General features: G+C 40.6%; 1 protein-coding gene across 1 annotated transcript in view; it reads right to left on the bottom strand.

Moving 5' to 3' along the window:
- Positions 1–524: 524 nt before the first annotated feature.
- Positions 525–15,489, bottom strand: part of LOC308304146 (kelch domain-containing protein 3-like) — a gene marked incomplete at both ends in the record, with an annotated part of 59,044 nt that continues 44,079 nt past the window's right edge. The window contains 2 exons of the mRNA XM_080748706.1: positions 525–584; positions 3,189–3,247. Coding sequence (XP_080604832.1) covers positions 525–584; positions 3,189–3,247 — 119 coding nt within the window. The remainder of the gene's footprint in view (positions 585–3,188; positions 3,248–15,489) is intronic.

The following is a 15,489-nucleotide window of genomic DNA, read 5'->3' as shown; positions in this document are numbered from 1 at the left end:
CCAGTTCCTCCCCAGCGAGAGGTGAGTCTTGTCCTTTCTGTTCTATCCAACAGCACTCTCATACAGACAGTAACACAGGATACCTCGACACACCGTGGTAAGACGATACTCCGTCAGCAGTCTTTATCTGCCCTTTCACCGGTATCAACTTCGCTTTAAACGCTTCCTTTCTCCAGCGCTGTAACCCAACACTATAATGGGTGCAAAGTGACGTGTTTGTTAATCACCAGAGTAATATTAATGTGATTTATGACTGCAAGGAAATCTGTCATAACTAGATTTGTTATGATGGCTCATATGAGGATACAGTAGCCTATAAATAGCAGGATGGGGGGGTGTAGTACTGTCCTCCTTTATCTATCTCTGGATGTAACTGGATATACTTTGTGCGCCATGTGTTACGCAACAAAAACTGATCTACAAGCTCACGTTGTGAGCGGGCGGGCGGTTCCTGGACCCCACTTGTCCATTTGTCAAAGACCACTTTCCTGATAATGACTTTATTGTTTTGATTTAGTGTTTGTTTACGTCTCCTCTATAGTGATCTCCATCAGCCATTTGTCACGCTCGTATGATGAAATCAGCTGTTAATCAGAACAGAAGACAAAGTTAATCACACCTTGCTAGAGGCATCGACGTACTGTACCTGAATAACTGAGCCAATGTTGGCTCAGCATCACTGCCATTTAGGCCTGAACACATTATGACGCAATATTTTATGCTTTAAATATTGAAAAATAGCAGATATACAAGCTCACAGCGCGGCACCGAGTGCCGCGCTGCGAGCTTGTAGATCTGCTATTTTTGAAAAATCGTGAAAATTAGATTTTTGACCCGATTCTATAAGTGTCTTTTGAATCCTTCTAAGGTTTTTGGAAAAAAAACGATGTTTCTATGTCAGCAATCTGGCTTAGCCATCGTCAAAGAAAAGGTCCTTTTCACTTAACTGGAGCTCAGTTAGTCTGTTCTTGAGAGACTACTATGTCAGTGGTTCTCAAACCTTTTCATGTGAAGGACCCCAAAAATGATATGAATTTGGCCATGGACCCGTATCTCAAAATATTTAGTTCCAGGGACCACCCAGAAGCAAAATTTGAGTTACAAACGTTCGCTTTGAAAATACATGTATTCAAAGATTTGCACACATTTTCACGACTTTTTCAAAAATAGCAGATCTACAAGCTCGCAGCGCGGCACTCGGTGCCGCGCTGTGAGCTTGTATATCTGCTATTTTTCAATATTTAAAGCATAAAATATTGCGTCATAATGTGTTCAGGCCTAAATGGCAGTGATGCTGAGCCAACATTGGCTCAGTTATTCAGGTCATGAAGTGTCCTTGAGCAAGACACTTTTAAATTCTAACAGCTCCTCATGAGGAAGTCAGTGCCTTTGCATGGTTTTATCCACCACTGCTGCGAGTTTGTGTGAATATGAACTGCAATTTCTTTTAACCTTCTAAGACCCAAACATAGAAATACTTGAAAAAAAAAAATCAGATGGTGTTGTAGGAGTCCTACAAAAATGAAAATGTAATGTTTTTTTTTCTTAAAAAAAAAAAAAAAAAAAAATGTGTTATAGCCATAAATCATGCTCTAATTTACATATGGGGGATATTTTTCACAATAATAACATATGTACATGTTCTAGACATTCTAATGATCACCAAAAGAAAATAATATTACAGGCATTTTACTTGTGTTTTTGTGAGGAATATAGCTTCAGTGAAAAAGTGAGATGTTGTTTGTCAAAACTCTGGAATGTCAGCCTCTGTGGCGGGTGTGAATGTCAGCCACTGTGGGGGGAATTTATATGCAAATATGGCCAATGGCATTGTAATACTAAACAATAGAATCCAATGGTGATGTTTAGGTGGTAGTGGGAGCTAAAATAAAATGATTTAAACCTTTTTTTGGATAAAATACAAACGTTGTAATATTACAACAGTGGGTCCTAGAGGGTTTAAATAATGCCCCATTTCTGTTGATAGTCATCATGTAATAGATGTACTGTAATGGTCAGTTTCCCCAAATTTAGGCCATCTTTCCTGCGGTGACCAGCTGTTCCTGTTTGGCCCGGGATTGTCCCAGTTTCAAGGTGTAGGTCCTTAGTCCCGACAGATGTCTGTATTACACAAAAAACTTCCCGGTTTTCAGCATTCACAACCAATTCGTCCTGGTTTTTACAATAATTTAAATAATACTTATTTTGAGTGCTTACTGTACATAGATGTTTATCATGTTCTAAAGCGAGGGTCTTCAACAGGGGTCCGGGACCCCTGGGGGGTCCTCAGAGTTACTACAGGGGGTCCTCCAAATCTTTGTGTGATTGAAACTTTTTTCTCCTTTTTTATATTAACCACTTGAATCCTAGCATCCATATTCTGAGAACTTTAGCCAGCACAAGGCGTTGTGAGCTTGTAGATCTGCTATTTTCGGCAACAGCATTGGTGTCGAGGGGAAAAAGAGCAGACTAAGTACAGTGTGAAATGTCAAGTTAAGTATTGATGGTTCAAGTGGTTAAATACGTATCTGAAATCACAAATTGACATGAATCCAAAATACAATGATGATTGTGCAGAACAATGAAACTATACGCAATCTATGAAAAGGTTGTGGGGGTCCCTGCTTCAACGCTTTCTCGACTAAGGGGTCCTTAGCCTGAAAACGTTGAGGACCCCAATTGTCCCCCATCCTGATGAAAAAACACCCGGGTAAAAATAAATAAATGTCAAAGAAATTGTCAAAATTGGATACGATCAAAATATCCGCTGTTTAATCTGATTGATGCGATTAATGATCTCAATCTTTGGGCTACTGAAAATCACGGTCACCCTAATCTCTCCACATCTGTTGAACATGATGAGAAAATGTTCCCAGTATCATTATACCCACTGAGCTCTCCAGAGTGCCCATTAATGGTGACATGGCTGTTTGTGGTTTAAACGTCTGACGGCGAACATCTAATGAGCATTAATTTCAATCCGTGAAACAGAACATACAAACTCGTCTCATACTGTGGCCCAAGGCGCAATAAACTGGCTCATTTGGTGGTGATTGGAATTGAAGATGTTGCTGCCACCAGTAGGACAGTAAATGAAATGTACAATCTTATTTAACTCCAGTTAAACCCTGCCTGACTCCAAAAGGCCACAATGACGTTACGTTAAGTATATTTTGTCACAGCCTCACAGGCAGGTAGAGGTAGGAGTTGGAGCCCAAGACGCAGGACAGACAGAGGCAGAACAGCTCTAGCAAACGAGGGGAAAAGCAGTGGAATACATAACATGAGAAAATACCAGGAGTAAGGAACTAAAGATTCAAACACAAGGTAGCCTATCAAGACTTTTCCTAGGGAGCATAATGGGGAAAAGGGTGTGTGTGGATGGTGGATTATGGGTAACATGATCCTGTTATCCGTGATCCGTGTCAATCAATAATGTGGGAACAACTTCACAGAAATCCAAAAGGGTTATATTAGTCTGCCTATGCGAATACCAGTCTGTTCCTTTCTGTGTTCCTTTCTGTGTGGATTTTGCATGTTCTCCCCGTATCTCCTAGGGTAGGTATCCTCACAAAGAACATTCAGTAATCCTGGTCTCTATACTGCCTCCCCCTGGCCAGCCGGTCTGCCTGATGTAGGGGAAAGGAACTGGTTGGAATAACGTGTTCCTTCCACGTGCTATGTCCAGCTGGGGAAACTCCCCCCAGTCAGGTGATAAGAAGCGACCTGGACTCCTCATGCATAGAAGGAAGAAGCATGAGGTCTGTCCGTTGCTCTCCCCAGGTTGGCAGAGGGAGTGTAGCGCCCAGGATTACATTAGATAATTGGCACCGGGTGAAAAAGTGGGTTACAAAAGCGTGGGATAAAAATGTATTTTTTGATAGGCTCGATTAACGGTTGTACCTGGACTGGTGAGAGTCTAGCAGTGGATTAGGCTAAGTTGTCAGCTGAAATGTGGGGGAGGAAAAGACAGACGATAGGTGGATATGACAGGAGGCGGGGTTATGGGACAGGATTCCTGACACTATACGCGGCAGCGCTAAGCCCCACGGTGTTTGTTTGCATTGCACATGTGGCACAGAACGTCTCCCGCCTGCCTCTTTCCATTCCTAAATGTCTCATGCATTTGGCTTCGCTCCCGTCTGGGGATTGCTTCAAAGCAGCGTTTGAACATTTGGCCATCAACGTCCTGTTTCATCATTATTTTCCACACTGACTCGCGCTTCCGACATCTCAGTTGTGATCAAACCTGGAAAACACAGACAGGTTTTTGAAAGGAAGCAATCTCCACATTCGGGCTGTCTGTGAGCGTCTTGTACCCTGTTGAACGCAGCAGGGGTTTCCAGGTCACAGCGTTAGAATTTTAATTGTAACTTGATTTACTTTTTTAAACTCTTTGTTCTTCCTTCTATTGATTGCTCTTGATTTTCGTCAACACTCCATCGCTTTTATTCGCGAAAAGCCATTCAAATCCATCGTTCATGCTACATATAATTTAGCTATGATGGACATCCTTTCACCTTTATCCATGACACACATTATGAATTAAGCAATATTACACGAGAGGGTGTGCATTAACACGGTTATCTGGCACGAAAGCCTTACCGCGTCCGTAGGCCGGGCTGAAGTGCCAGATAACCTTGATAATGCAGACCCTCGAGTGTAATATTGCGATTATACAACTGTTGCCCTTAAAACAAAAAACACGTCAACTTCATTTCATTGTAATTAAGATATTCGATAGGAATTTGTAATTTTTTAATGCCACATTTAGCTACTATGTCCCTGAACGTCACATGAAAACCGCTAGCCTAGCCGCCTAGCATAGTGTGGGGAGAGAGGAGCGCTTGTGGTCTTTCGTGACCAACGCAGCTGATTTCTTTACTTGATGAGAGACAGTGCAGTAGTGCTCGTTATATGTACGGTTGGAGAGCCTGTTTTCCATTGAGAGCCCGACTACCTGTTATATACCGTATTGGTCCGAATATAGGACGATATTTTATTCTAATAAACATATCCTCAAAAGCCGGTTTTCCACAGGCCCAACTACACACCACTCCACACCACACCGCCCACTTGTGTCAGGTTTTCCACTACAAGGAACTGGGTAGAGTGGTGTGAAAGTGGTACTTAACGGGGTACTTAAACAGCTCCACTCTCGAGTGGACCCGGCCTGGGCTAAGTGAGGCCAAATCAGTGACGTATACACGCTGCTGATACTGATTGGTCAGAGACAGAGTCTCACGGCTGAGCTGTGTCTTTCAACACAACAACTTGAGACAGATTTTAGTATGCAGTCACGGCTGCAAATCAAATATAAAAGCAAAGCCTATTTGTTTTATATATCTGTTTATAAAGAGGACGATTAGGCAGAATTGTGTTCCCCAGCCCTGCAGTTGAGATACCACGAAGCACCAAGAACATTAATCAACACAAACAGTGGACATAGGCTATATCGTCGCGAGTCGCAATTATCAACGGCAAATGCGTCGGCAATCCGTTATTTTATATAGATCTCAGTGAGATGTCTCCTGTTTGTATTTGTAACTGCATGTGTTGAACGAATCTACAGTAGCCTACATGACATGTACTGTCCTGTTGCTGCACTAGCATAGCCTCTACATTAGCTTACTTCTTTTGGGGAGTTTGGCCAATAAAAGTTATAATTTGACCATGAACATCCCAACGTTAGTTGTCGCTATAGTTGTTAAGACTTAATGAAGACCTGTGTGAGTGTGTGGCATCTAAAACATTGTCCACCACCACATCTCCGTGTTGAATGGGGAAAAGAATCTACAGTAGCCTACATGTACTGTACTGTAGCTTAGCATGTATGCTAGCGCAACTAGCCTCTACTCTTCTTTGTGTGGTTTGGCCAATAAAGTTATTATTTGACTATGTTCACCCCGACGTTAGTCGTCGCTATAGTTGTAAAGACTCGATGAAGACCTGTGTGAGTGTGTGGCATCTAAAACATTGTCCACCACATCTCTAAAAATAATTAGCGCAAGTTAGCATCTCCGTTGTGTTTACAGACTGAGAACGAGTATCCGTATGTTGAAAGGGGCGTCGATATATTTCGGGAGCGGAGGGGAGGAGGGGGAGAGGGGAGGAGGAGAGGAGGGGGGGGTACTGTAGTGGAAAACCTACATAAAAAATGCGGTGCGGTGCGGTGTCGTGCCGTGTCGTGTAGTGTCGGGCTAAAAAGTGGTATGGAAAACCGGCTAAAATAGAGAGTCGTACTATAATAGGGCCGTAGACTTTTCACCGGGGAGATACGTTATGTATCTTTCAGGACCTTCCCTGCTCTGTCACAACGGCCCGCAGCGGCCCAAGCGAGCTGTTACCGTACACTGTCTACAAACTGCGCAGCGAAATTTGGACGCGGCTCATTTCACGTTCCGTTTGGCAAGTCGGATGACTTTGGCATTGAACTTATCGAGGCGCGTGCGTGTGCGTTGTCCTCGCGAACATCGGCGTGGATGACGGCCGCACATGAGATCTTTAGCGTGGAAGTTTAATCCAAACAGTAAATGAAGCCCAATGAAGCTAATGGTGGCTGCCTAGTATCCTGCGGTTCCTGTTTACTATGGAGAGTCGCATCTGAATGACGAAACGAGCCGCTGAGCTTGATGGGAAATGTAGTGTTTTTTATTCCCCAGCAGTATGCTGTGTGGACTGTATTCTATTCTGATACACATTATGAGGAGCTGATTGTCAGTATGAATTGGTTAATGCAATACAATACAGCAGAATGTTATCTCTGTATGAGCTTTTCTATGATGATTTTCCAATAAAAACGTTTTTCTTTATAAATAACCTAATATATAATATATAATATTTATATTTTTTTCCAAAAATGATATTTGAAAAATAGGGGTCGTCTTATAATCGGAGTCGTACTATATTCGGGCTAATACGGTAATATGCTGCATTACATGCTGTATATTGCCCCGCCCTGACGGAAATGGCAGCATAGTGTTTGTTAGAAGAAAAAAAAAGGCTGGAGAGCTCGGAAGTCCAAAAAACACACAAAAATAAAAAATAAATAAAGTGGAGATAGGAGGTTTCTGCCAGACGGCGACGATATTCCTCCCTCTGTTCAATGTTTTTCTGTGTGGATTTGCCCTTCTCTCACACACCCGTCACTTTGCAGGTGTTGCAAATGTCCTGCGCGTATTATTTTGAATACAAATTGAAATAAATAAATACAAGGTATCACATTTTCGTTGTATAAGGTGTTGAGAACAGGTCCCCTCCTCCCTCAACTGCTTAAATAAATTCCAGCGAAGTCATGAAGATTTAGATTATAGCACACTTTACACACAGTCATTGTGGCATACTGTAACACCAGTGGTGTAAAGTAACTAAATATATTTACTCAGTTTTTGTACTTAAGAACAATTCTGAGGTATTCTAGTACTTAACTAGAGTATTTCAATTTCCAATTCCAAATTCATTACTTTTACTTTTACTCCACTACATCTCAGAGGCAAATATTGTACTTAAACTCCACTACAATTAACAAGACATGCATTACCCACTTCAGCCAGTGGCCATTTGCAAATAGACAATCTACAACAGCGATATTCAACTGGAGGCCCGTGGGCCAAATCCGGCCCCTAAGGAGTTTTCTTGTGGACCTGTAACACATTCCATATTCCGAAAATATATTCTGGATGGTTGGTTGTACAAGATGACATTTTTCTTTGTGCTTTTCATAACAGAACATAACTAAAACTTGTTACATCAGTATGTCACTTGCTGTCCAGTATTTTATGCTATAGTACAAAAGCACAGTATGTGCTATACCATAATGGACTGCTTCTGAGCTAGACATTTTTAGTGCATAGGCTTTGAGAAAATAGCCTATGCATTTCAATCTGTTCTGTGTGCGGGTCCCTGCAACGGAAGTGTCTTTGTGAGAAGAGTAGTGGGGGCAGGATGACATGGTTCTGAAGTGTTTCTATGTTGGTATGAATGAAAGGTTGTTAGTTTATATTTGAGTACCTGACTGATAAGGGCACAGGATCTTATGTGTTTCATGAACCATTAGTCGGGAATAGGTGCATCATGACTTTGAGTCATCGTGTGAAACACATTACGATGTAAAAACTAATGGATGAGATGGAGAATTATTTCTTTGGTGTGATGGAGCGAAACCACTCTAAACTTAGAAGTAGCTAGCAACAAATGGAAGGAGATGGCATGTTATGGACGAACTGCATTCAAAACTCATGTTCTGCTCCCTGTTGATGTGTCATTGAAAATGTACTCTGCCCAAGTGAAAAACATAGCTGACATAACTACTTGAAAGCTATTTTGAAAGTAGTGAATCTAGCCACAAGCTATTTGTACATGTATACTGGCATGTGAGAGATCATTTTTGTAGGAATGGTACTGAGAGAAATTATCCAGTGTTGCTATTGCTTTGTTTAACATTTTCAAGTTAAAAATCAGATAGTTATAAAGCGACAAGATAAACCATTCTGAGAAACCATTTCTGGCTGTTTTGTTTCTTTGCAAGAAAAGCTTAATAATTATTTTTTATACTTAAGTCTTAATACTTCACTATGTTTTAACACCAGACACTTTTCACAAGTACATTTAATGTGAGCTAATTTAACAATTTGACTCAAGTGATTTCATGGGTGAGAAGTGTGGCTTTCAAGTATTTTATACATCATTGTTTATTTCAAACAATGGCAGAATTGTCTACCTGTAAAGTTTGCATGCTATAATGTCAGCCATTATTCTTGCATTTAAGTATATATATATTAAAAAGGTGGTCCTTTAACGATTTCCAGTTAAACTGTCAACCATTTTTTCCTCTCTTTTCTTTTCTTTTGTCTGGTGGCCCCTGGCTTCAAGTAATTTTACAACTGTGGCCCCTTGCCTAATCTAGTTGATACCCCTGATCTACCAGCTCACAATGCGTCACATCGCGACGCATATTGTGAGGTTTTAGATCTGCTATTTTCAAATGATTTTCATATAATTTATACATTTGAAAACTGAAATGGGACATACTGCATAAAGAGTACTTTCTACTTTTGGTACTTTTGATACCAATACCTTTGCACTTTTACCCAAACAGACTTTTACATGTAACAGAGCATTTCCACATTGCAGTGTTGATTCTCTTACTTTTCCCCCGGCTGCACCACAGCCTAACGCACAGTATAAATGTGGTGAGAGGGTAAAGATAGACCATCTGGATTTTGGGCTGTGCAGGGGCGTCACACCAAATTCTGGGCCCTGGGTACAAGGATTCACTGCGGGCCTCCCCATGAATGTTAAAAAAAATAGCAGATCTACAAGCAGATACAAGCAGAAAATAGCAGATCTACAAGCTCACAGCGCGGCACCGAGTGCCGCGCTGCGAGCTTGTATATCTGCTATTTTTTTTAAAATCGTGAAAATGTGTGCAAGAAACCTATGTCAAGGACCCCCAAGATGATATGCATTTGGCCACGGACCCCGATCTCAAATATTTCGTTCCAGGGACCCCCCCAGAAGCAAACATTTGAGTTAGACATGTTCGCTTAAAAAATACATATACCGGTATTCAAAGATTTTCACACGTTGTCACAACTTTTCAAAAATAGCAGATCTACAAGCTCGCAGCGCGGCACTCGGTGCCACGCTGTGAGCTTGTATATCTGCTATTTTTCAATAGCTAAAGTTACTAGGGCCCCTCCACCTTGGGCCCTGGTAACTCAGTCCCACTTTCCTACCCCTTGTGACGCCCCTGGGGCTGTGCATGAAGCCATGACAGCAAAAACCCAAATTCCCATAGTAAACCTATCGGGGATCTGGCTACCTAACCATGCATGGGACCTCTGGTAGGCTCAGCAGAATAAACAGTTGACTGAATGCCATGGATGCATCATCAGGGACCACAATGGCGTGTCTGCTCTTTGGTTGCTGTACTGAGCACTGGGGGCTGATGGGCCATGTCTGCTCCTCACCAGTGGTGGGAAAAGTACTACAATGTTTTACTTAAGCAGTGATGTTACTAGGTTTTCAATGTAATGGGTCCCGGGACCCACAGGTGGTCATTCAAATGGGTCCCAGAAAAGTTTTATGAGTCCTCAATACAATGTTTTCGAGCGCTGTGAGCTTGTAGATCGGCTATTCTTATATTTATTTTACAATTTGGCTAATGTTTGAACTTAAAACTACTAAAACTACTAAAACATGTGCCCCTAATGAATTCGGGCGCGCAAAATGGCGTCGGACGTCGGTGGAATCAAAACATTGACGTTTCTATCGCCTGTTTAAGACTTTCTACGTGGATTTTATTTGTGTTAACGTAGGGTAAAGTAGGATGCTTTCACCCATGAACAATGGTGGTGTCTGTGGAATTTTAAAATGTTTTTCTTTTACCGCGACCCGGTAAATTATTTTAACATGGACTCCAATGGAGGCGCATCCCTGGGACCCCAGGACCATGACATGAATGAGTCCCTGGGCGACTTGAATGAGTTTTTGATGCGGGATGTGCACGTAATGACATCACTGCTTAAGTAAAACTATCAATACTGCAATGTAGAGAGGTTCTCCGTTACAAGTAAAAGTCTGGAATTCTACATTTACTTGAGTGAAAGTATAAAAGTATTGGTATAAAAATGTACCAAAAGTAGAAAGTAGGCTACTCGTCATGCAGAATGTTCCATTTCAAGTCTTCAAATCATTTGAAAACTTGAAATCATTTGGAAATCATTTGAAAATAGCAGATCTACAAGCTCACAAAGCGTTGCACCACGACACATTGTGAGCTTGTGAGCTATTTGTCCGTAATAAAAGTCAGTCATAGGACTGACGTCACATCCTGGCTTGGACACAGAACACCATATATGGGCATAAATGGGTGAAACAGTGCCCACATTTCTGACAACACTAATGCGTCTGGGTTCTCCAACATTACTTCTGTTCTGAGACTCAATCCCTCATATCATCATCATCATCACCTTTATTTATACTCGAAACAATTGAGGGCAAGCCCTCATTTGCAATGTAGCCGAGGTTACAATACAGAACAATAAAAACACAATAGTATACAGTATACCGGGGATATACTGTGCATACCCCCGGGCAAGGTCCTGGTGTTATATAACTCTCTGGAATAATCTTGATGAAAATATTAAAGTATGCAATAATTAAAATGATTAATCAGCTCAAGTGCTGCTATAAGCACTCACTCATTCAAAATGATGTACAGTTGGACAGTTGATTTTCTATTGATTACGAAACTTTACTTTGTTTTAATGACTTTTGATTTGCATTCATGTAAACAAAGTAGGTGGTTACTGTATATAATTTCATTTTAGTATCATTGCATTGTGTCGTGTTATAATATATTATGTAAGAAGGTAAGGGAGCCGGACAAAAATACGTTTATGCTTCTCTCTTCCCCTTCTTGGACAAAAATGGTCGTGCACTGTTGAGCCGATGCTATGGAGATTTTTGTACAAGGTTTTATTTGTTCAAGATAAGGATCAAATCAAATGAAATAGGGCCATTGTGCATAATGACCACTTTTATTTTTGCTTTTACGTTTTTTTTTTATACTTTCAAATGTAGTTTTCTACATTGTGGTACTGCTATTTGAGTACTTGTTTAACCACTGCCCATGTGTGCTCGTATCCCCCAACTCCCAGTTTCACCCTAGTGCCCGGATTTATGCTTACTCAATACTACTTCATTTTCTCTTTGTTCACCTTCACGCACACAACTCCTAAGATGCACAGCCTGCTCTTTTTTTAATGGGCAAATTAATTCATGAACTTAATTCATTCCTTTCTCTTTTGGCAAGGTTTTCAATACTGTGATGATGCCTCTGTAAGTACAACATATTTATCATGGGGAAGGCTAACGTCGCATCCTGTAAGGCAGGGGTTCCCAAACATTTTTGTCTCAGGGCACCCCATAAATATATATTTTTTTAATCCAAGGCACCCCTACATTATAATTTTCCCTCCCAGCACCTTATATTTATATTATATGGTCGTTGTCGGGTGGAAACCTTGTACCGGTATGTCCAAAACCATTCGTTTTGTATTTATCATCTACAAAATGTACTAAACTAGTGAAAACAGCAGATCTACAAGCACAGTGTGCTTGTAGATCGGCTGACTTCACTAGTTTTGTGCAACAGAGGTTTCTGCCTGACAGTAATGATATTTTAGTGATTATGTTGCGAGGAAAACGTTGAGATAATAGCCATTTTGGTTAGAACTGACTGAACATAACTGTGTACTTCAAGTTTAAAATGATACTAAATATTTTTTCAAAAGTGTCCAAATAAATTCCAAATATTATCAAATGATCTCGCGGCACCCCTGGACTGCCGTCGCGGCACCCCAGGGTGCCCCGTCACCCACTTTGAAAACCCCTGCAGTAAGGGTGCACCACGACAACAGAGGGAATGTGAACGTTCTCAGCCTTTTGGGAGTTTCAGGTGTGATGGCAGCAGAAATAAAAGTGTTTTTATTTTATTTTATTTCTCTTTTATTTAAGCTTAATCAGTAAGTGTTACGTGATCTCCCACGTTATTGGACTCCCAAATACAGTATACTGCACAGGTAAGAGCAGTGGTGTAGTGTTTCTCAAATGGGGATACATGTATCCCTAGGGGTACGCGGAGGTACTGCAGGGGGAACTTCAGAAAATGCCCTAAAAAAGAAAACTAGTAAAAATCATGCTTGTTCATAGTTAAAGAATTAGGAGGGGGGAAAAAACATTTACTGTTATGTTTAATGAAGACACATGGAGAAACTTTATATGAGCCTGAGTTGCTAACCCAAATTACATGGTACCAGGCAATGGGATAAGTTTTAAAGTTGTTTGGAAGTTATTGACATGAAAACTTGACTGAGGTTTATGACCACAGTGATGAAAATGAGAAAAGGAGAAACCGTTGGGATCATCATCAAATCATGGAAAGGGGGTACTCAAGCCAAAAAAGATTGAGAAACACTGGTGTAAAGTAACTAAGTACTTTTACTTAAGTACTGTACTTAAGTACAGTTTTGAGGTATTTGTACTTTACTTTTACTTCTACTCCACTTCATCTGGGATCCAAATGTACTTTTACTCCACTACATTTATTTGAAAACTATATTTACTAGTTACTTTGCTGATGTAAATTATAATATGTTAAAATATACATAAACCACTTTAACTATTTTATACCTTCGCTATTTGAAAATAGCCGATCTGCTATTTTCAAACATTTTGTACTTTTACTTTTAGTACTTTAAGTACATTTTAATGCCAATACTTTTGTACTTTTACTCAAGTACATTTTGAATTCTGGACTTCTACTTGTAACAGAGTACTTCTACAAAGCAGTATTGATACTTTTACTTAAGTAGAAAATGTGAGTGCCTTTTCCACCACTGGGCAAGAGGCAATTCCTTCTTGTCCTGGGAAGACATTGCGCCTTCAGGCACTAGCACTACAACCCATTGTTTTGATATTTGAGGTAACTATAATAAGTTGCGTCTGGCATATAATGATGCTCTCAGAATCCTGCTGAGGCTCCCGAGGTGGACAAGTGCCAGCCATTTGTTTGTCAACAGTGTTATGATGAGGTCGAAGGACTCCATAAATTAAATTATAATGACTCTAACAATGTCTCTGGAGACATTGGATAGAGGGGTCTGTACGTTTTTTAGTGCCTCTTTTTTGCCTTTGTTCTTTGTTGTTGTTTTAATCTCTGTTGTCCTCTGTATTAGGGGTGTAACAATATAGTAACTGAATGTATTAATTTATTTAATTTGCAATGATCTACTATCGTTTCCAAAAGCAAAATATCGTACTGTTTTGGCTTTGTATCGTATCGTATCGTTTAAAATGCAGATAATCGGTATCGAATCGTTTTCCAATGCAAATAATGGATTGTATGGAAACTAAGTATTTGTGCCCTGTATTTAGCAATTATAAGAGGGAAAATGAAAAAGTATTTGCTAGAGAATCACAGCGTTTACTTATTTATATCCATAATAGATTTGACACGTTTCACACAGATTTAATTTCTTTGTTAAATAGTTACTATATCAATTTTAAATCATTGAATCGAATCGTATCGCCATGAATGAACCAATATCGTCCATGTATCGTATCTTCAACCATGTGTCGTGATGCGTATCGTATCGCTATTAAAATGTATCGTTACACCCTTACCCTGTATTGTTTTCTATATGGACCTATTAGAGTCTGAAATAAAGATTGATTGATTGATTGATTGATTGATTGATTGATTGATTGATTGATTGATTGATTGATTGATTGATTGATTGATTGATTGATTGATTGATTGATTGATTGATTGATTGATTGATTGATTGATTGATTGATCGATCGATGATCGATCGATTGATTGACTGCAGATTTTTGGTTGCACTTTTTGTTCGTTTTCTTCACACCCTGCATGGTTACAAAACACTTTTAGCATCCGCAAAAGCTCTGTGGACATTCTCTTTATGTGCTGTGTCTGTGTGCGAGCATTTCTACTGTATAACGTAAATGAATTGGTCACTGTACCAGTCCTTAACTGTTTTACTGCCAGATGTTGTTATTTATTTATTGGGTTTTGTGCCAGCAAAAGCACCTTACCTTTGCGATGTTATAGACAAAGATGTATTTTTTTTTTTATCATTATTATTTTATTTTCTCCTTAAATAGGTCTACTTTCACTATACCAGCAGTAGAGGGCATCCTCATGCAAGAATGAATGTGAAATGGCCGCGGTAGGCTGCCGTCCGTCAAGGCCGCTCGATCGCTACAGAGCAATAGACCCAGAGAAAATAACATAGAAGTGTTTTGTTACTCCATTGATGCTAACGTCCAGTGGGTTTTTGAGAGCACTTTTACGGGAGCTGTCTCTACGGTACACACCCGCGCGACCCCTCATCAGTTTACAGACATCAAACCAAGGTACAAAAGAACGAGCCAAAGAACGTACTATTGGCATCGCGCCGCCGGGGAAAATGGGGCGAACGGGAGCGTCCAAAGCGTTGATAGAGTTAAGAAGGTGAGCCCATGCACTCTCATGAGGCACTGAAAACTGTGTAAAGAGATGAGTTTAGGGAATCTGTTAGCTTGTAATAAGACCTCATTGCCACATGTCACTCAGCCTCCAAAAAGTGTCCAGTCGCCACTTCCTCCACTGTCATCGCCTGAAAAACTGCATTTGTGTAACTTGAAGCTTGCTCCTGATGATGTCTTTGGGGACTGCCCCATAGGTCGAACTATATGTGCCAAGGAGTAGTCAGAGGAGGAAAGTAACTAAGTACATTTACTTAAAGCTATACTGTGTAAGTTGCTCAACTAGTGGTCAGAGCTGTATAGCAAACCGCGGTCGCGTCCGCGTCTTTCGGACGTTTTTCGCCGCGGACCGGGCCTCTCACCACCGCGTCTGCCTGCAGCTCGCCGAGATCTATCTTTAGATAGTAGGGGGAATTAAGTGCAAAATCGTTACGC

Source organism: Nannobrachium achirus, assembly GCF_963921795.1.
Source record: "Nannobrachium achirus genome assembly, chromosome: 19".
Taxonomy (NCBI): domain Eukaryota; kingdom Metazoa; phylum Chordata; class Actinopteri; order Myctophiformes; family Myctophidae; genus Nannobrachium; species Nannobrachium achirus.
This window is presented reverse-complemented; position numbering and strand designations above follow the sequence as displayed.